This window comes from Melanaphis sacchari, unplaced genomic scaffold (assembly GCF_002803265.2).
Source record: "Melanaphis sacchari strain LSU unplaced genomic scaffold, SCAv2.0 Contig31_pilon_pilon, whole genome shotgun sequence".
Classification (NCBI taxonomy): domain Eukaryota; kingdom Metazoa; phylum Arthropoda; class Insecta; order Hemiptera; family Aphididae; genus Melanaphis; species Melanaphis sacchari.
The window spans coordinates 1,199,657-1,222,016 of NW_020271193.1; the positions used below are offsets into that span (position 1 = coordinate 1,199,657).

At 21.6% G+C, this 22,360-nt stretch overlaps 1 protein-coding gene across 36 annotated transcripts in view; it reads left to right on the forward strand.

The window, feature by feature from the left end:
* LOC112596273 (longitudinals lacking protein, isoforms F/I/K/T-like) overlaps positions 1-22,360 on the forward strand; it is a 169,302-nt gene that overhangs the window by 83,576 nt on the left and 63,366 nt on the right. The window contains exons 5-6 of one of the 36 annotated variants that reach the window (XM_025341820.1): positions 17,348-17,431; positions 19,575-19,780. The exons of 27 other annotated variants lie outside the window; for them this stretch is intronic. In XM_025341820.1, the coding sequence (XP_025197605.1) occupies positions 17,348-17,431; positions 19,575-19,765 (275 nt within the window). In that variant the 3' untranslated portion in view covers positions 19,766-19,780. Of the gene's footprint in view, positions 1-4,301; positions 4,570-5,212; positions 5,419-8,328; positions 8,476-13,907; positions 14,117-16,081; positions 16,309-17,347; positions 17,432-19,574; positions 19,781-21,183; positions 21,438-22,360 lie in introns of those variants that run through there. 8 more of the 36 variants (XM_025341814.1, XM_025341823.1, XM_025341821.1 and 5 more) reach the window with 8 other exon arrangements.

A 22,360-nucleotide genomic window follows, 5' to 3' on the forward strand; every position in this document is an offset into this window, starting at 1 on the left:
ACTATTTTATACACTTTATAGTTACTGTTGGGCACCACGACGAGTTTATCCAATCGCTAATAAGCTATTATTTTTCGTGATGACCGATGAGGATAACAGAGGATCGTTAATCAAAGTTCTACTGTATATTTAAATTATCATAACATCATATTGAAATACAGACTACTAACATTACAATAGTATTATATACTTTACTTATACTTAAATATGATAATATTCTTTAATCTAGTAATGTTTCAACTCAATATTCAATGTATTAATTTCATAATATTTGTGTTAAAAATATTCAATATTTTGTTTTTATAAAACATTTAAATTTAAATAGTTACATGTATTTCATGGAATATCTTACAGCAATTTTCATTTCTGCTGCATGTTTAATATATACATATTAAAATATATAAATGTGTATTATTTGAATACTTAACAAAATTAATAACTAAGTATTGAATATTGGCTATTTTAGATTTTAAGTAATTCAAAATAAGAGATTAACATAAAATTCATGAATTCTCAATCTTTTAATCTGGTAGTCTTTTAAAATATATTTAAAAACAATCAATTAACTCATTTTTATTATTAATGAATAAGACTATCTACATTTTCTAAAAATGAAATGGTGATAAATAAACTACCAATCTAAAATTAAGTTAAAGTTTTTCAGGAAAATTTTAAGTACAAATAAGATAAAATTACTAGTTAACTTAAATTGTTAATAAAATATTCAATTTATTTTATATTTAATTAATATCATTGCTGATAGTTATATAAAATAATAATTAGTATAAAATGTTATTATTGTAAACACTTTAAAAATAATAACTTTCTAATCTTCACTTGATAATAAAGGTAGTTATTTTTCTAAATACATCTACAGCTACTTTAGTCAATTCATGATTATTTTCTTTAGTACCCTTTTATTGGTTGATTTGCTTCAATGTTGTAGCTGGACCTACTTATTTTTCCCGGAATCATCAATTAAATTTGCTGCCAAGTATTCATTTTTATTGTTAAACTATAGAGCTATATGTCTCTCTTCAAAATACCCTTATATAAAATTTGTTTTCACATTAGTTTTTCAATTTCATAGCTGTGTACCGTTATGAATTTATGCGTGTATTAAAATTATAAATGACAATAGCTTTTCTAACTAACTCACACTAATTAATATTTGATTACCTAAATCTCCATGTTTTATTTTATTACTCTCAAGCACACGTAACCGAACGAACACGATATGACGGTTAATCGAATAGACGGTTAACAGAAATTTTGCAAAAAAAAAACGTGTACATACATATACACACATTTATTGTATTTTTTACGTGTGTGTACTTTAAAAATAATACATATAAAAAAAATATAACATATAAATTAATTATTATAACACATATAAATTATAAACATCTCGTACATACCACACTTATTATTCGTTTATCACGTTTATCGCTTATATTGGATATGTACATATTACAAACTATTTTTATACACTTTATAGTTACTGTGTTGGGCACCACGACGAGTTTATCACAATCGTCTAATCGCCTAATTATTTTTTTTTCGGTGATGACCGATGACGGATAACAGAGAGTGACGGTTAATCAAAGTTCTACTGTATATTTAAATTATCATAACATCATATTGAAATACAGACTACTAACATTACAATAGTATTATATACTTTACTTTTATACTTAAATATGATAATACTTTAATCTAGTAATGTTTCAACCTCAATATTCAATGTATTAATTTCATAATATTTGTGTTAAAAATATTCAATATTTCTTGTTTTTTTATAAAACATTTTAAATTTAAAATACGAGTTACATGTATTTCATGGAATATCTTACAGCAATTTTTCATTTCTGCTGCATGTTTAATATATACATATTAAAAATTATAAATGTGTGTAGTTATTTGAATACTTAACAAAATTAATAACCTAAGTATTGAATATTGGCTATTTTAGATTTTTAAGTAATTCAAAAATAAGAGATTAACATAAAATTCATGAATTCTCAATCTTTTTTAATCTGGTAGTCTTTTAAAATATATTTAAAAACAATCAATTAACTCATTTTTTTTTATTATTAATGAGATAAGACTATCTACATTTTCTAAAAAATGAAATGGTGATAAATAAACTACCCAATCTAAAATTAAAGTTAAAGTTTTTTTCAGGAAAAATTTTAAGTACAAATAAGATAAAAATTACTTAGTTAACTTTATAAAATTAAGTTAATAAAATATTCAATTTATTTTATATTTAATTAAATATCATTGCTGATAGTTATATAAAAATAATAATTAAGTATAAAAAATGTTAGTTATGAAACACTTTAAAAACTAATAACTTGTCTAATCCTTCAGCGATAATAAAGTGTAGTTATTTTTTCTAAATACATCTACAGCTACTTTAGTCAATTCATGATTATTTTTCTTTGAGTACCCTTTTTATTGGTTGATTTGCTTCAATGTTAGCAGCTGGAACTCACTTAATTTTTTCCTGAATATCAAATTAAATTTGCTGCCAAGGTATTCATTTTTTATTGTTAAATATAACTGGCTATGTCTTCCTCTTCAAATATACCCCATATAAAAATTTGTTTTTCACATTAGTTTTTCAATTTCATTACTATTTTTCTTCGTTATGAATTTATGAGTGTATTAAAATTATAAATTGACAATAAGCTCGTTGCTCCCTAACTAACTCACACTAATTAATATTTTGACACCTCATCTCCATGTTTTATTTTTATTAATTTCCACTACTCAACAGGAATCCACCCACATTGCTTAGAATTTTAAATGGAAACAATTTATGGAATCCTATGCTTCAGTATTTAATTTCATCCATGGATTTAGGCTTTAAAGGTACTGTCCAATATCTGCTATTTAATCACCTTAATCACTCATTAACATTGAGGATAACCATAGTCTTGTTTACTTCAGTCATGGTAGTTGTTATGTAATTTTCATAATGTATTAATCATTTGCTTGGTGTTTTTTAAATTTAAATATCTTTTCTTCTCTCTTGGTTTTTATTAACCCTATGTTCCTATACCATTACTCTTTTTTTCTTTCAGTAATAGCAACCTTAAAGTTGTTCTACAGTTCATTTTTGATACATGTTTTAAAATGTAAAAATATATGTGCTATAAAGTAGTTTTTTTTGTATAATGATTGTAAATTGTAATACAATAATTTGTATGGATATTTTTTTTTTTTTAAATTGTCAAGTATTTTTTTGGTCAGTGAGCCTTTTGTTCATTTTTATATATTCGTTTTATCATTGATACTAAACTGTTTTAATTTAATAAATTATAGTAGTTAAATTGAATTATTTATAATCAATTTATATTTTGTAAAACTAAATTAATAATATCTGTATCATATGTTAATAAGAACATAAAGTAAATTTTATATTTGATTTTAATTCTTTATGCCTATGTAATTATTTGAATTATAATAATAGTATAATATATGAATAGTTTATACAATTTAATATGAGAGTTAGTTTAATAGTTAATTTTTTTTAGAAACAAGAAATTTACAATTTTTATAATTAACCTAATATTTTTAATATATCTGTTATTTTTTTATTTATGCTAATCAAATTATGAATACTTTTTTTTTTTGTATAATAATTATATAAGTAAGTTAATATTAGCTTATAAAGATTTTTTATTAATTTTTATAGCAATATTTTTTAGTTTAAATAACATTTTAAATAGATATAAATAATAAAATTAAAAATATTTGATATATCATATTTTATTAAAATAAAACAAAAGCATGCAAATATGGGGTTTGGAATGTTCATAGAAAACATTTCACGGTGGGAGGTTATATATATTAACTAAACCAAAATAAATTATAAATTTTAATATACCAGTAAAAAATATTTTTATATGAAATTGTGAGAGGTCTGAATCATAAAAATCTCCTTATAGTACCTGTATAGGGTATTTAATTGGATATTAATAGTATTTATGTGGATATTGAAAGAAAAACCATAGTTACATTTTATTTTAGTTTTGTTTAAATTTTCTACTTAAAATACTTAAATACATTATATTGTTTAAATTGTTTTATATTTATAAGTTCTTAGAAATAAATTTTAACATTATCTTTGCTTGAATTAGCTTTGCTTTTAATACCTCCTTTAAAAGTTAAATGTTTGCATTTGTAAATATTTTTAATAATACATAAATTATGTTATGTAATAACACAAAATTTTTTTTTTCAAAACTTTATATTCTTTAACTAATAAAGATTTTTGTTTTATTTTTATATAGATATTCCTAAAGTAATATATAAATGTCCGAATGCTGGCTGTAATAGGTCATATAAAACAAAACCCGGGATATATACTCATTTAAAAGATGAATGTGGTGTAGAACCTAAATTTCGATGTCTGCATTGTTTAAAAGCATTCAAACGAAAATGGTCATTCCAATCTCATATACTACATGTACACAGATCACTAACTGCTTTTAATAAGAATATAGTTTGCAATGAAGAGAAACCTGTGATGTTTGGCTCTTGTGAAGATTCAAAAAACATGTAATTAAGATAATTTACTATATACTATTCACATCATTTGTTAAAATATAAATATACTTCTTTACTAATGATTTTTTTTTTTTTTATAAGCCTTGTGATTGATTTTTATAGAATTAGGGGTAAACATAAATGAACATCTTTGAATTAACCACATTTAAAATATTAAATATCAGTATATAAATCTATAAAATGGATCGATTATGTAATAAAAAATAAAATTATATTTCATTGTATTTATCTTCTACTACCTACATACATTTTATTTTAAAAATTATTTTAGTGTAAAATATAATATGTCTTTTAAATATAAATTTGTTTTGATAAGTATAATATTAATATAGATCATTGAAATTAGCAGGATTGATTAAAATGTGCTATTAAATAAATAAATAAATGAAATACATATTTTTGATTATAATTTAATAGTGTATATTTGCTTCCAAATATGTTGTATTTTATTTTAATTATTGCATGTATTTTAAATTAATTATATTTGTATGCATATACACCATTCAAGTTATGCGTGGTATGCTTTATATAGATAATAGATAGTAAACCTATACTTAGTTAAACTTTTATAAATACCACACTATATTAAATGTCTTACCTCATCAACTTATAGAATATATAAATGCATTTTTAGATGATGAAGATGTATTTTTCTGTACCAACAAATGTGGCCGAAAATATAAGTCAAAAACAGCGTTGTATACTCATCTTAAATATGAATGTGGAGTAGACCCACAATTTCACTGTCAAGTGTGTCATAAAAGTTATAAGCATAAATGTACATTTAAAGTTCATATGATTCGAGATCATGGAATTGTGATGTAAAAATAGTACAAGTACTCAAAATAGTAACTTAAAATTTGTGTTTAATAAAGTTCATAAAGTTCTATGTATTTATTTTAATTTTAATAAAATTTTTAGTAATTATTAATTACTTAAGAAAATTATTTTAGATACTAGTTGGTTGATATTATTAGGTACCTACTTTAATTAATTAATTTATCTTTTAACTATTTTTGGAATGATCACTGATAATATAACAAAGTTATTTGAGTGTAGGCAATTAGCATAGTTAGAATAGTAAATACAATATTGATATTTTATGGTTGTAAAATAAGTAGTGCTAAATCTGTAATCAGTAATTATTCAAATATTATCCAAAATTGTCAAACTGTTCAGTTAAATGTTTTATAATTTATTATTTTTGAAATTATATGTTTGTTGTTAAAAAATCAGTTTTTTCTATTTTTAATGATTTTGATTTATACGAAATAACGTTTCTATTTTACTAAAAAATATTAGGTGCCCAATTTTTACACTTAATCTGTAAAAATATTTTTTAATTAAATTATTTATATGTATAGAAAAGTACTTTTTTATTAGAATAATATAGCTAATGCTCTGAAACTAACCTTGAGCAATTATGATAAATGAAAGGAAAATTGCGAATTTTATGTCAAAAATCAAAATTAGTTAGTGATAAATGGAAAGACAAAACATAAAACTACCCCGTAGAACAGTGCACAATATTAAACTAAATATATAAGAATGTATTAAAATAAACATAGCAAGACATCCTTTATCTACTTGATAGTTTATTGTTATATTATACTTAATTTATAAATAACATTCATGGAGTTCTTCGATATTTTTACCAATTAAAACTGCATAGACTTAATTATCTTATTATAAGATTAGGGAAACATAACACAAGTAGGATGATAAATTTTAAAATATTAATACATAAAGTTTATTGTTTATGATTTAATCATAATAAGGTTAGATTAGGTATACTTTGATTAATGCCCTCAGCATTATTTAACATCAGATCATGTAAAATGTACTATAACCAATAGTTCATTTTTAAAGGTACTTTTATTTAAAATTATGTTTTAAATTTTGTGCATAAATTTATAAATATATACAGAAGAAGCTGTTCATTAGGAACAAGGATAATTGATACAATCGCGTTATTGAAACAAAATGTCCTAGAATGAATCAGCTATATATTATAACATTGAAAATAAATCGAATTATTGAAACATTACATTGGTTATTTGAAACAGTTAGGCAAAGGTCAGTTGACATGTACAACCAATTATCAGACAATAACCAATGTACTTTTATATTATCTTTGCTGTACTTAATTGTAAGTACAGTACCTATGAAAGAATGCTCTTTCCCGTAGGTATTGTTTGTAGTTCGAAGCATCCCTAGCACACCCATCAAGCAAAGAAATTGTACAAGCTTTTAGTGACCTCAGGAGAGCATAGTCTAGCACCGTGCAGATAAAAAAGGTTTTGAGCAACATTACACATTTGAAAATATAGTCATGGAGTTACTTGATGAAAAAACACAATCATCGATAGACACTTATTCTAAATAATATAGTAAAATATCTATATTTTTTTGAATACATATTTTTATTTTTATTTCATAATACAAATCAAACCAATCGCTTATTAGAAATAATCAGTTAATTGATAAATTTCACTTTGATCCCAAAGTGTTCTTAATAAGTGGCTTCTATTGTACATGAATAGTTATTTATGAAATTATCACAATTTAGCAATAATATGTTATATTGATTCAAAATTAGGTTACATTTGTATTTTAATTTAAACAATATTGTCTTTAACAGTATTATGAAACAGTGGCACAGCAATGGGGGTAATCGAGAAGCCGTCTTTAGTATTTTTGGGGGTGGTGGGTGTCATTGGGTGGATGGAAATAATTTAAATTCATAATTACAAATTTAGAAAAATAACACGCAAAAAGATATTTTTATATTTTTTAAATACTTTTTAATAGTTGGTTGATGGCTGGGTATCAAAAAATATACTTGTCTCTGAAAATATTTGAGTTCGCCACACCACTGTTATAAATATTGATTATTAAACATGAATTCAAGATGGTTTGGAATATTTACCTATTTATATAAATATTGAAGAATAATGGAGTCTTTAAATATTTTTTTAAGTACTACAAGTTTTTTAAAATAACTATTTAGGTATTGAAATTGATTATTAGACATTTTGACATTTTAAAATTATATCCTCATTTTAATTTTATTTATTTAAGGGTTGATAAATTTAGTGAATATATGATATTTGAGCTATGACACAATTATTGGTTTTTGTTTATGTATTTTTATAGCATAACAATTTTTGGTTTTAAAATATTCTTTTTGTTTTATTTTTTAAATTTTTTTTTACAAAATCAGTATTTACTTTTGGAATGAACATAATGAAGTCATATATACTTTTATCGCAACTTAAGTAATCTAAAATATATTATATTTTTGAAAATTATTAATATTAAATTAAATTAAAAACTAATATCTTAAAACAAGTAAAAATATAGAAATTCTTAATTTTTATTTTAGTTAACCTTTTTCCTGATTCGGCAGCTTGGCTATCTGTGCTTAAAATAAAAACTCGTTCATGAGGTTATATAATTTTTTTAAATTATAAAGCTAAAGGGGGGGGGACAAAAGAATTAATTAAAATTTTTATTAAAAAAAAAAAAAAAAAAAAAAAAAAAATAATAGTATCCCTTATTATGTTTTATACTAAGCTTGGGAAAAGTTCATAAATCAAAATTGTTCATTATTTATTTATACCAAAATTAATATTACATATTCTCTTTAGGAAGCTTGTAATTAATAATTTAATTACGTCTTAATAGATTTTAATTAGAGTTTTGATTTAACTTGAGTATCTAATTCACATTTAATATTTTATTCTCTAGATAAATGGGTGATAAAAACTGATGTCCACGGTTGTTTATTCTACTGTCCAAAAATGTGTGGTCGTAAATACAAATCAAAAACAGCTGTACGACTGCATATGAAGTACGAGTGTGGGGTCAAACCTCAATTTCAGTGTAATATTTGTGGTAAATACTTTAAGCAACCAATTCACTATAAAAGTCACATGTCTGCTATTCATAAAATAATAATTTTATAAAAAAAGTAAAATTAATATGTACATGATTTGAATTAATTCATAACAAAACAATATTAATTGTTTTTTTTTCTTTAAATATATGCTTTATATATTAAACTAAACATACTAAGTACTGACTGAAAATAAAAAAATTCAGTGTTTTTTTTTTAAATAGTTAATAAAACTGTGTGTCAAGTGGTATGTAATGTACAATACGTTCTACATTTCTATATATCTTTTTTCAATAACAAAAAAAAAGATTTTGTTTACTCAATTTATATCCTGTCTTTATATGAATATTGTAAATATATTGAGTATATTATATTATATAAATATTCTATGAATAATTACACCCAAGTCTAATTTTCTATTGTTACGTTTTCACATTGTTTTTATTTATAATTGATCAAACTGATATTTATAATATATTCCTCTTTATTTTACTTTATATATTTTTATAAATCAAATCTATTTCTAGTATTAAATAAATAATCAGTTAACATACAAAACATTTGAAGACTAAGGTTTTGGGACTTATATAATTAGCATCATTTTATTTAATGATAATTACCAATTTACTACATAATAAATTTATAAAAAACATTACAATTTAGTTATATATATATTTCAGATTTATAATTTGTAATGCATATTCGCATATTTATAATATGTTAAGGATAATGTTGTCCTGCCAGTATAATTTTAATCCCAATTACAAACAAATTATTTTTTGTTAAATATTTTGTATTAAATTTATTATTATTATTAATCATATATTAATGGTAAAAATAAAACAAAAATTAGTTCATGTATTATTAATTATAATTTTTATGTATTATTAGAAAACGAGACAATTTAATTGTTTATTTTTTATTCAATAGAGGTAAGTATATATGTAAAAGATTTTTTTGTTTTATTTGTAATTTTTCTAATTTTATTTTCATACCTGTACCTATAATGAAAATTATCTATATTGGTATAGTCGAGTAAAGCAAGTGTAGTGATAAGTGAACAAATGGGATAGACAAGTTCAGAGGTAAAATTAAATGTAATAGTTGTTATCCCAATTTGATCAATTGTTTGAATGAATAAATTGTTAAATTTAAAAATAAAAAATACCTAATATCTACCCTACCTATATTATGTTATTTAAAAATAACCTATAATTCTTAAATAATAGGAGTAATAATATTATATTTCAAATTTTTCAAAAAATTATCTATAATAATAAGACTAAATAACTAAATATTTTATTTCATTATATGGATGACCATTGGATAAAAAAAATTACACAAAATCAAATTTTAGTCTTCATTTCTTGAATAGATATTCAAATATTTCTCCAAATGGAAAAATATGGTTTTCATTTTATGAACTGGATAACTTTTTATGAAATTAATAATTCATCAAATATTATTTATATTGATGGATGATTGATACATTTGTATGTAGCTTTGTAAAATAAATTAATGTAACTATAAGATAATAGGCTATATTTTGCAATTTTAAGTGCCATTTTAGTAAATCATGTAAAAATAAGTAGGTAGATATATACAATAGCTAGATAGCTAACCAGCATTACAATTGGAAGTCAACCGCCATATGTGTGGTAGTCAATGTTTACATTAATTATTGCTATCATTTTTTATCACTATAAAATATAAAATAAATTTGTTAAGTATGTGTCACAAATTAAATTAATATAATATACTTAAGTATATCTTAATTTTATGTATTTCGTGGTACATCTAAGTGGTGTAACCACAGATATATACAATATTATTGTATTTGTATATGTTACGGTGAAAGATGAATATTGATGAATGACGTCTTTTACCAAAATGATTCAATTATGTAGGTAAATGATGTAAAAAACCAGATTTTAAATTCAAATATACATCTTTCACCGGTCATTGATGTCATTTATCAAAACTAGTGGTAAATGATGATAAATTTCAAATAATACACTAATTTTTTTAGTATAGGTACTATTTATAATAATGATTTATTGTTGGTGGATGTTTCATTTTTTTATTTTAGGCATTTATTTGAATGGGATAATAGGTTAACTAAAAATAATAAAATACGTGCATATTACAAATTATTTATTTGTATAATTTTGGTTACCATGATATTTTGAACTGCACAACATTTTCGCTGCATTGAAGCACATTTTTTAGTACCACAACTAGTACACAAATTTTTACAAATAATATTATAAAACACACATTCGTAGTAAATACAACTCGTTATAATATGCCCGTCGATACTACCTAATAAACTAAAAGATTATTTCATATTATTACTCGGGTTATCGACGTTATTGCTAGTTGGGATTTTCGTTTATCTATCTACTTCTGTCATGATATTTTTAACTAACGAAGATTACTCGGTACCTACACGCTTATCACTGATCGTTCACATCGACAAAAAAGTATTAAACATCATTCTCCAATTAAACTGGTAATTGACGACATTAACCGGGGAATGTCTGCATTTACAATGTTTACCAATTTTTAGGTAAATGATGTCATTTACCGGGGAATGACGTCTTTTACCACGTTTACATCATTCACTGTAACATATATAATATGAATATATCTGTGGTAATAATAAAATTCTAAATAATCTTAGTAATAATAATAACTAATAATTTGTTTATACATTTTGTATAGAGTTGTGTCAGCAATATTAGGTATATAATTACTACTTTCAGAATTGTAATATTCAGACTACATTTAAAATATGTGTGTGGCGTTGCCCAAAAGTTTCAGTGCAGTGTATGCAGTAAAATATTTAAACACAAATTTCATTTAAAAGTCACGTAATAACGGTCCACAGTAAACTTATTTGAAATAAAAATACAAACAATATTTATATTTATTTGTTCATTATATGTTATATTGAAGGAAATATTTAATTTAGCTTGGAAATTAGTGAATATTATGTAACTAGTATATTTATTTTAATAAAGTTATAAGTATACAATAGATGGTTATATAAATTAAGTTTTTATTTCTAAAATTTTGATTTTGACAATATTTATTTTGTTTAAAAGGTAAGTATTTTTTTAATTTAGCAAAATATTCAATAATTAATATTTATATTCAATTTAGCTTACTTAAGTTGTGTACCTAATCGTTCAGAGTTCTATATAATTCAATTTTTGAATTGTGGGAAAATTACTTTGTTTCTTCCAATAGGAATAGAAAATCAAAAATATACAGATTTCAATTTATTTGTTTTATTTTAATATTTTTAACATGATTTGAAACCTGACTTAATTGAATTTATATTTTAATGATAAAAAACATATATTATAATAATATAATATATAATAAACAAAATACACTTAAGCTAGTACTCTTTTTTGGTGCTATTATCCCAAAAATAATTTTATAAAAAAATTAAAACAGTTAAATGTCAATCCAAAATTGCTATTAAGTTAAATAATAGGAATTTGAAGCTTAAAAAAATAAATATAAATTGATAAATTTCATATTTATCATATCATTGGGAAAAAATGTGTGACTCGTCACTAATATGTACATATAAATATTGAGCTGTGGCTATATGATCTAAGGATTTAATGTAAGGTATGATACATTAATTTTTGTAGTTAATTTATTACATTATTTGAAATTTAGTTGAAAATATTGATCCTTGTATTCTCTTAATTTTTGACTAAGGAATGTGTAAAAGATGTTGAAGTTATGATATTTCTGTAAGTATACAAAACTTAAACACTTAATAGTGATTAGAACATCAATCTGTTTAAAAGCTTATAGTAAAATAAAAAATTACTTATGAGTTATGTTTCTTTTATTTTTAAAATATTAAGGCGGTATTCTGAGTATTTGTTTCTATATTGATTTATTTATTTATAGCTTATGAACTTATATTTATCTTGCATTTTTTATATCTTTGAAATATCTGTATTGAGAACTAGATTCCGTACTTTATTATACTAGTATATCATAGGTGTGAATGTATTAATGGGATAGGCTTATAAGATGTTGCCTATAGTTAAGTTTAATTTGTTGGTATATTTTCTTAAAAATCCTGACATATTTACCTTTGTTTATGATAAAACCTATATGCCATAAAATATGTTTGTTATCTTGAATGACTCCAAGATTCTTTGTTGAATGGATGTCAATAATCTGTGTGCATTCATATTGTAATTGAATTCGACATATTGCCATTTCTCCTGAATGTTATCTTATTGTATTTTGTTGGATTTGCATTCATATTATTCATTTTTTATTAATTGGTAAAACAATTAATTGAAATATTTTCACGGAGGTTGTACATTTGACACATTAAAAATAAGTATAAGTAATTTTTTAATTAAAAAAAAAATTTAATCAACAATAGATATTTTTATTTTTATTTATTTACTTATAATACATAATTCATTAAAAATTGTCAACTATTATTAGTGCTACACGATTTTTAAATAATTTGATGATTATGATTTTTGGTTTAAAAACTAATTTAAAAAACATTAATTAAATTTAATAGGTTTGTGTTTGTTAATTTTTCTTAATAAAATACATCAAAGTTAAAATTATTTAATTTTAAGAAACAGTATTGACTAATAATTTACTTGCGTTAGTTTTATTCAGTATAAAAAGCTTTATATTGATGTTAATAAAAATTAAAAAGTAAAAGTCTATCAGTAAAATAAGATTTTCCATTTTGGTTAAAAAAAATTCAACACGTATTTTAAATTAAAATAATCATTTATCTGGTAAACTTAGTATAATGTTTTAGAATCACAATAATTTTCATATATATAAACACATGTAAATATAATTATTGTTTTATTATTGCCATAGTGTTTACTTTGATTGAAAAACTTACACTTTCTGGTAAAAATAAAAATAACACAGAAAGGAAATTTGATTGGTCAATCTGAATAAGAATTATTATCCCTATTGCTCAAAAACCCTAGATATAACTTTGAAAGTTATAAAATACTGGTGATAATAAAATGCTTTATGCTAAGATTGAAATGTATTATAAAGATTTAGTACATCCCAATAAAATATGTAACTAAAATGAACGTCATTTACCACAGAAGTCAACTTTAATTTTAAAGTTGTAGTTTTCCCATTGTAATTCTACATTTCTCAAGGATCATTAGTAAACATCATTTTTTTTTTTTTTTTAAATAAATGCTATTGAATTTATCTATTTTAATTAAAATAAAACAAATATTGTTGCTTTTTATTATTTAACCTTATTATTTTTATTATAATTTTTAGCATGTGCACGTTTTCTTATCAAGTATTAATATTAAATGTTTGCTAGTAAATTTAATATAGGTATATAATATGATATGTATATTAAGTATGGACTAATTAAATTTGTTTACAGGTAAATATACGTGTCCAAACTATAACTGTGATCGAGAGTATGTTCATCGCCCTTCTTTATTAAAACATTTAAAATTTGAATGTGGCGTTAGCCCAAAGTTTCACTGTCAAATTTGCAACAAGTACTTCAAACAGCCAATCAGCTATAAAATGCATATGGGCAATAAACATAGTAAAATTAGTTTTAATTTATAAAGCCAAAAATATATTAATGTATATCTAATGTACCCTTTGGATATTGATGTTAATTATTTGTCTCATTTGCCTTTAGTTCCTAATGTAAACAATAAATGAGTATAATTTAAAGATAATGTATATGATTGTAAAAATATATAATTATTATCAAATAAATGTTGAAATATTTTTTTCTTACCAAAAATATAAATATGAACAATTTTGTATATTCTTTAAAAATCTGCATGAAAAAAAAACTTAATTAAACATTAGACTGATATTTGCATTTTCTATTTAATTTATGATCAGTTTTAATATGTTTCCTAAAATTTTTTTTACATAATTTTGTTTACTTTGTAAACAGTTTTTGTTGCATTAAATTATTAAAAGGTATATTTTTTTATTAATTTATAGGTATGATTTCTATTAGTTATGATCAAATTACAATAGTATTACAATCACTATCTACATATATTATTTAAAAGTATCTTGTTAGAATCTTAGATTAAGAACAATGGTGAGAAATTTCATATTATTTTTTTGTTGGAAAAGTTATAGTATTTGGTATTGTTAAATGAAATCACATATTAATTAAAATAATTGTTTTAATTTATTAAAAAGTATTGAGGAAATCTTAAAAACATTGCAAAATTACAAGAAAGTAAAGCTAACAACATTTTCTCCATTTTAGTATGATCTATGTTCTGCTAAGAATTGATATATATTTATATACCTAATAATTTATCATTTATTGATTTTATTATTTTAAGTATTAATACGTTCATTCTTGTTTACCATTTTACTCATTTTGGTTAATCTACAGTTTACTTAATTTAAATTTCTATAGCAGTTTTATAAAAATATATTATAATCTAAAGTACTACCAATACAATAAATACAATGAACAAAATGCATAAATGTTCCTATTATTTTTTCTCATTAATTCATCTTCTATTAGTTCATCACTCAATTTATTGATATTTATTTTGGTAATCATAAGTGAAACAGACATTATCAGCATGGTACTTATTGATCATATTAGTATTTACATTTAAACTTAAATACTTGTTCCAACTACTATTCAAAAAGGGCCAAGGATTTAAATTTTTTTTTAACCATAATCAAATTATTATTATTATTTATATATGAAATCAGTCAAATAAGATAATATTGTGATTTATAAATTTACAATATGAATAATAATACCATTAGACACTATTTTGTAGTAGTCACTGGTAGTCACACTTCTTTACCAAAAATATAAAAGATAGATTATAATTGTTATTTTTTTTCAAATTAAATGTGTTAACAGTTATTTTAGTATGTTTGGTATACAACACATAATTTAGGCACTTACACTTAAAAAAACACAGTAGTTAATTGCTTACATGAAATTACATAACATCTTTTGTTGTTGTATTAATTCTACTTATTTATACAGATTGATCTTGAAATGTGTATCACTATTGAATGTAATTTATATACCTAATTAGTAGAAATGATGATAATCTGTTCTTAATTTTGACTTAACACTCGCAAACTTTATGTCAAAGACCTCATACTAAGAAAACTTGCTGCAATGAATTTTAACTTCTTCAAAGGTTTTTTTAGGTTATAAGGATTCAGATTTGTGATAAATGATGATCATAAATTATAATATAGCTATATGATAGAATTTAGTGTTTTAAAATATTAATATTTTGTAGAAATATTTGTTTTTTTTTAACTATAAGTGATTTAAAAATTTACCATGGTATATTTTTACAATCTGTTAAAAATAACAATACAAACATAACTTTATTATTTAACAATATTACTGTTTAAATCAACTTTGTATAATAATAATAAAAATAAACTCTATTGAAAAAATTAACATTTTTAAAGTGGTTTTTAGTTTATTTAACTTTCTTTTAGGTACTTTGCTTTTAGTATTGAATTATACATTATATTAAATAAATATATATATATATATATATATATATATATATATAAACATTTTAGGTGACAATAGAATGTGTCGACAACCTGACAGTTACTATTACTGTCCTAATGGATGTGGACGTAAGTATAAGTATAGCCAAGGGTTGTATACTCACCGCAAGTATGAGTGTGGAGTAATTCCAATGTTCCAGTGCACTACTTGTAGAAAATCATTTAAACAACCAATTAGTTACAAGCTTCACATGAAAAACATGCATAATATATTAAATCTCAATATTCCTGAATGATGTATGTGTAAAATTAAGTTATGTAAAATATGTACATTATGAATTTTTTTTTATTTAACTTGAAATTTTTTTTATAATCTGTATACAATAGGTTTACATGTAATAATTTATAATAAGAAATAATAATGGCTTATGACTTAAATTATATTTAAAATTTCATGAGAAAACCACTCAGTTAAGATTAATAAGTGTATGAATATAAAAACATGCATGATGATCTATTTAACTGGCACATTAATTTTTCAAGTAATTTTTTGTGATTTTGAAAAAATAACCTATGTGTTAATGATCTCTTAAGGTTTAAGTTTTAAAAAATAGAAATGACTATGATTTATATCTACCTAATATTTCATATTATGAATTAAAAAGTAGTTTTTTAAAATAGTTAGTTTATTATATAGAATGAATGATTGTTATTAATTGGCATATAAAGTTTAATTATACACTATGAATATACACATGTGCACTCCTGTTACTTCATTCCTCTGATCTAAATTTTTAATTTTAATAAATAAAAATATCATTTATTCAATATCTTATGTTTACATTAAAAAAAAAGAAAGTATTTGCTTGTTCTGAATATAAAATTAGGAATTTTGTATAATTATCTAAAATATTTAACTCAAATTACTTGACATGTAACAAAATATTAAAAATAATGAGTTTATTTTACATTTTAGTTCAAATTATAAAAAAAAAAAACAAAAATTATTATCATAGGTTAATAAATTATTGTGTATGTATGCAATTAAAATAGTATTGTTGTTATTTATATTATTTATCATTATAATTTTGAATTGTAATTGATTTGCTTATATCAATTATATCAATTTATATATGTTTAAAGGTAAAAATAACTTTCAGAAGTTTTGGTTAAATCTAAGAATGATTATTTTATTATATCAGGTGTGTTATATATTTTCAAATTTGGTGTCAGCTAACCAGCTTGTCAGCTTTAAAAGATCACTAATAAATCAATCATGAATCTGTTCCTAAATTCACTGTGTATTTATTTGTCTAAAACTTATTTTTCTAACAGGACGAACGAGTGCTCTTTTTTCAGAAGATGATAAAGATGACATATATTGTCCAAATAAATGTGGGCGGAAGTATAAACATAGAGGTAGTGTCGCGAGGCATTTGAAGTTTGAATGTGGTGTAAAACCAAAATTTCAATGCACAATTTGTAGCAAATATTTTAAACAACGCATTAATTTTAAAATACATATGATACGTATACATAGCTGTATTATGTAGTTTATATTGTTCTATAGCTAATTTATGTTTTTAATTAATAGTTAACTTTAGAATAATAGATTTATTACTTATTGTTTGGTCAAATAAAATTTAGTTTAATAGAAATGTAGATTGTGTGTTTATATAAAACAATAATTGGGTAAAAGTATTTCTATAATGGATTGAAAATATAGCTAAAATAAAATAGGTAACCAAAATATTTTCATAAATAATTGTATTTGATAATAAGTTAAATATTCTATTATGAAATTCCAAATAAATTAGTTAATGTTGTTTTTAATCTTGAATTTATTAATATATAGTACTTATTATTTTATTTTTTGTTTTACATATGATTTTTTTTGTATATCAAAACAACATTTATTTTATTAATTATTAATATTAAACATAAATTTAAAGGTTATTTAGTATTGCTCAATGAATAAATTATCGTTAATTTAATTAAAATAAAATAAATGATGTGAGACCTGTTTGAAATATAAAAACTCATACTTCAAATTTATTAAAGTAGTTATGTTTGAAAATAATGGTTAGGGTTATACGTATTGTTTTATTTACTTGTTGATGGTTTGTAATTTTCAAATAATTAATAATAATTATACAGATAAAATACTGTCAGAAGTTTATGCCTAAATCTTGTCAATAAGACTAAGAAATAATTTTAAAATTTTATTGTTATCGAGTTAGTCTATTATACTTGGTATACCATATTAGCAATTTATTTTACTATATTAATGATATTATTAGAAATAAATTATGACAATATTTTTTAAATAACTACCAATAGGTCTTACATATATAATATGTATTATAATTAAATATTGACAAACTTGAAAATTCCATTTTAATGCTTTACCTAACTTTCTTTCTCTTATCACAGTTCAAAACTATAGTTGAAGTCTATTATTTTATGTATTACAGTCAATTTATCATCAATGGTATTTTTTAATTAACATATCTATATTCTATATTATATTGTTCATTTAAAATGTAATATAAATATTATAAGTTTAATTAATTGTTTGTAATTAATTGCATGTTATTAGTTGGTATTTCAATATTGATTTTAATTTTATGAATAAGTCATACATATATCATAAAATAAAGTAAGTTGATGATTTAATTATTCATTAGTTATTAATGTCAGATAATTAGCTTTTTTATTACTGATAGTAATTATTTGTATAGTAGATTTGATAAAATAATTTTTGTTAAATAGGCACATATTATATACATCTGTAGATTTGAAAAAGTTTATTGGCTTATAGTATTTTATTGTTTTATAATCAATACTTTTATCTATTAAATTTTCTTGTTTATTAAACTGTTCTGATATATCATACTTTCTGTATTATAAGTTTAATTTAATACTTATACTCTATTATATTTACAAAAAATATTAGAAAAAAGTTGTTTTATTGGCGGTGTTGTATGTGTGGAGGGAAATGTAAGTGAAAAATTGGTAATAAAAATATAGGACTTGAAACAAATAGAGTTTAATTATTTGTTTACTATGGTACAGGATGATGTGGTATGATTAAAAATAAATAATGATATTATCATTAATTTGAATTTAGTTATAAATTGCTGTATTTATATTTTTATAACTATATGAAAAATATAATGATCTAATTTAATAATTTTAAATTATCCTTGAAAATTATTATTAATCAAAGATTTTGATAATTTATTAATACAGAAATAAATATATGATTAATTTGTATGTTTTTATAAAAATTAAATTCTTGAAGGATTAAAAATATTAGGTATATGGGTGCGCTTGGTGGTAAATGCATGAATGATATAAAATATTTAAGTTGCTTAGTATGGTATAATATTATAGAAATAAATGTGTTAATATATCTATCATCAATTTTTTGCCTTTAAAAATTCAGGATTTCATAACTGGTCATGCTTATTACTTCATTAGAGTATTTGTAATAAATTATTACATAGTTAATTATTTTTGAATTTAAATTAACTTAAACTGTATTAATATTTTGTTTTAGATCAGAAGTCAATTTTCTTTTGTCCTAAAGGATGCGGAAGAAGATATAAGCAAAAATGCACATTAAACCGGCATCTTAAATTTGAATGTGGTATCCAGCCAATGTTTAAGTGTAACTTGTGTGGAAAATGTTTTCGACATACATTTACTTTAAAATTTCATTTAGCAGATGTACACATGATTATTAGTTAAAGTGAATTAATAAATAAATATTTTATTAACGTAAGTTTTTTATACCTTGATTATATTAAAATATTAATTAATGTATATTATACTAGATACAAAATCATAATGCACTCATATTCTATTTAATTTTATAGTTATTGTGTTAATAAGTTATGATGTTAAAATTTACAATTAATAAAACTATTGAAAGAATTGTTTTATTTAATGTTTTGTAATATATATTTAACCATAAACCATTTCTTTTTTTAAATAATCAAAAAATTTAAATTATATTTATAATAAATATTAAAACAGGGTTTGATTAATAAGGTGATGATAATATAAAGTATAAATCATAGCTATTAATCAGTATCATTTTGACATACTACTATTTTAAATTTTAATATGATCTTTGTTTCTAATTATTTTTTTAATCATATTACAAGAATAATTTTAGAAAAAAAATTTTGGTTTCAAATCAAAAATAAGCATTTCATTGTCCTTTCTAGGAATATTTAAATAATATGATAATGAAAATAAAAATAGATTTTGAATAAATACTACATGGATATTTTTATTACAATCTAATGATTGTAATGTTTACATATATGATTTATAATATACGTCTTTGTATTACATAATAACTTAACATTGAAATGCTTTTTAACACTTATAGTATAAACCCATTAAAAAATTGAATTTGTATCACTGTAATTACTGTTTTTTTTTTTAACTGCTGTTACTTGTTCTGGATAGTGTTATGTTATAATTTTTAGTATACTAGTAAATTTTATTTTTATTATTATTAAGAATAATTACAATCCATATTTTAAAATAATCATATTATATTGTGTTTGCAATATGAATGTACATTTTACACACATACATACATTACATTATTTTAATTTATAAAATTAACATATTTTAATTATCTAACTATATTAAAATCTTCTATGATAAATAATATTGTATATTATTATAGTATACATTTTTGTAATCTGATGTTTGATAAATTAAAAAAAAAAATTTTATTTTTAAGTTGTAGTTAGTTATTGATTTTTATGTTGGTCAAAGTGCTTTCCCAATACCTAATACACGCATGTTGATCCAATCATCAACTAAAAAACCTATTTTAGATAAATATTACATTTTTTTTTGATATCAAATTTATATAATTTAATATACATAAATTATATAACTATGTATCTAAAATAATGATTATATATTAATATAAAATGTCTAAAATTGGATCTTGAGTTTTTTCATCACATTTTAAAATGTAAAAATCTTAAAATTTGGTTATGGGAAAACTGAACTAAACCATTTTATGCTTGAAATTATTTTCAATTATTAGTTATTAATTTCTTATCTTTTTTATCCATGTATTTTCTGTGGAAGTGTATTTTATTTAAATATTATGTTAATATGTATTCATATTTTTTTAGCTCAATGGTTTAATTGCAATGAACATCCACAGACTCCTAAACATTTTCAACTTGGTCCTTTTTGTTTTGTTTGTGTGCGATGTGACAGAAAGTACAAATATGTGAGGAATTTAAAAAAACATCAAAGATACCAGTGTGGAGTACCACCACAGTTCCAGTGCAAAATTTGTAGCAACTTTTTCACACAAAAGTCAAGTTTAAGGGGTCATATGCGAACAGTACATCGCATTTTGTGTTGATGATTATCAATTTATTAGTTCCTTTATTTTTATATGTATTAGATATTTGTCATTATGTTATATAATATTTAAAAACTGTTTGTTTAAAGGTACTAAATTTAATATTAATTGTATGATATATATTAAATATTATTGAATCATCTATCTTCAGTTTTATAATTTGTTTTGTGCCAACAATATCCTAGGAGCATTGTTTAGTAACAGTCTAAAATGTTTAAAATATTTGTTATAATTTATAAAAGTAAAATTGTTATACAATTTTTTAAAGTTACATAAAGTATACTTTAATTCAACTTAAGTTTGAAATTAAATTCTAGTTGTGAAGTTTTTTAGTTATCAAGGGATCATTGGATATTATTTGTATGTACTAAACAATTTTGAGAGGAATAAAGCATTGAATATCTATAACTTTCTATCTATTTTCTTTAATATTTCCTGGCTATTGTTTATTTTTTGGAAGAAAAGATTCTATCTTATTTTTATAAAATGTGTTCAAAAGCATGAAAAATATCATTATTTATATTTAAATATTGTGATTTTATGACCTTACATAAATCATTTCATTTTCATTTTGTCTCATTGCCATATTACAAGCTTATTGATTTATATCAAATGTACTAAGTAATTTGTATGATTTAATATTTGAAAATGTTATCAATTTACGAGAGGAAACTGTGTTTGTAATATTAATGTTGAATATAAAAACAGTAAATCCAATAATTGTAGTATGGCATTTTTTTAATGAAACTATGTAAATTATAAAAAGTAATTCCTATTCTTAGACTAAAATTTTTGACCTTGTTATTATAATATATTTATTTTTGTTTTTAACATTTCTTTTAGTAATATAAAATTTATATTCAATCCTTATAATAATATGATTTATATTCAAACTTTAAATTAGGTTATAACCTAAGTGCTTATTGTTTTTTAGTTAT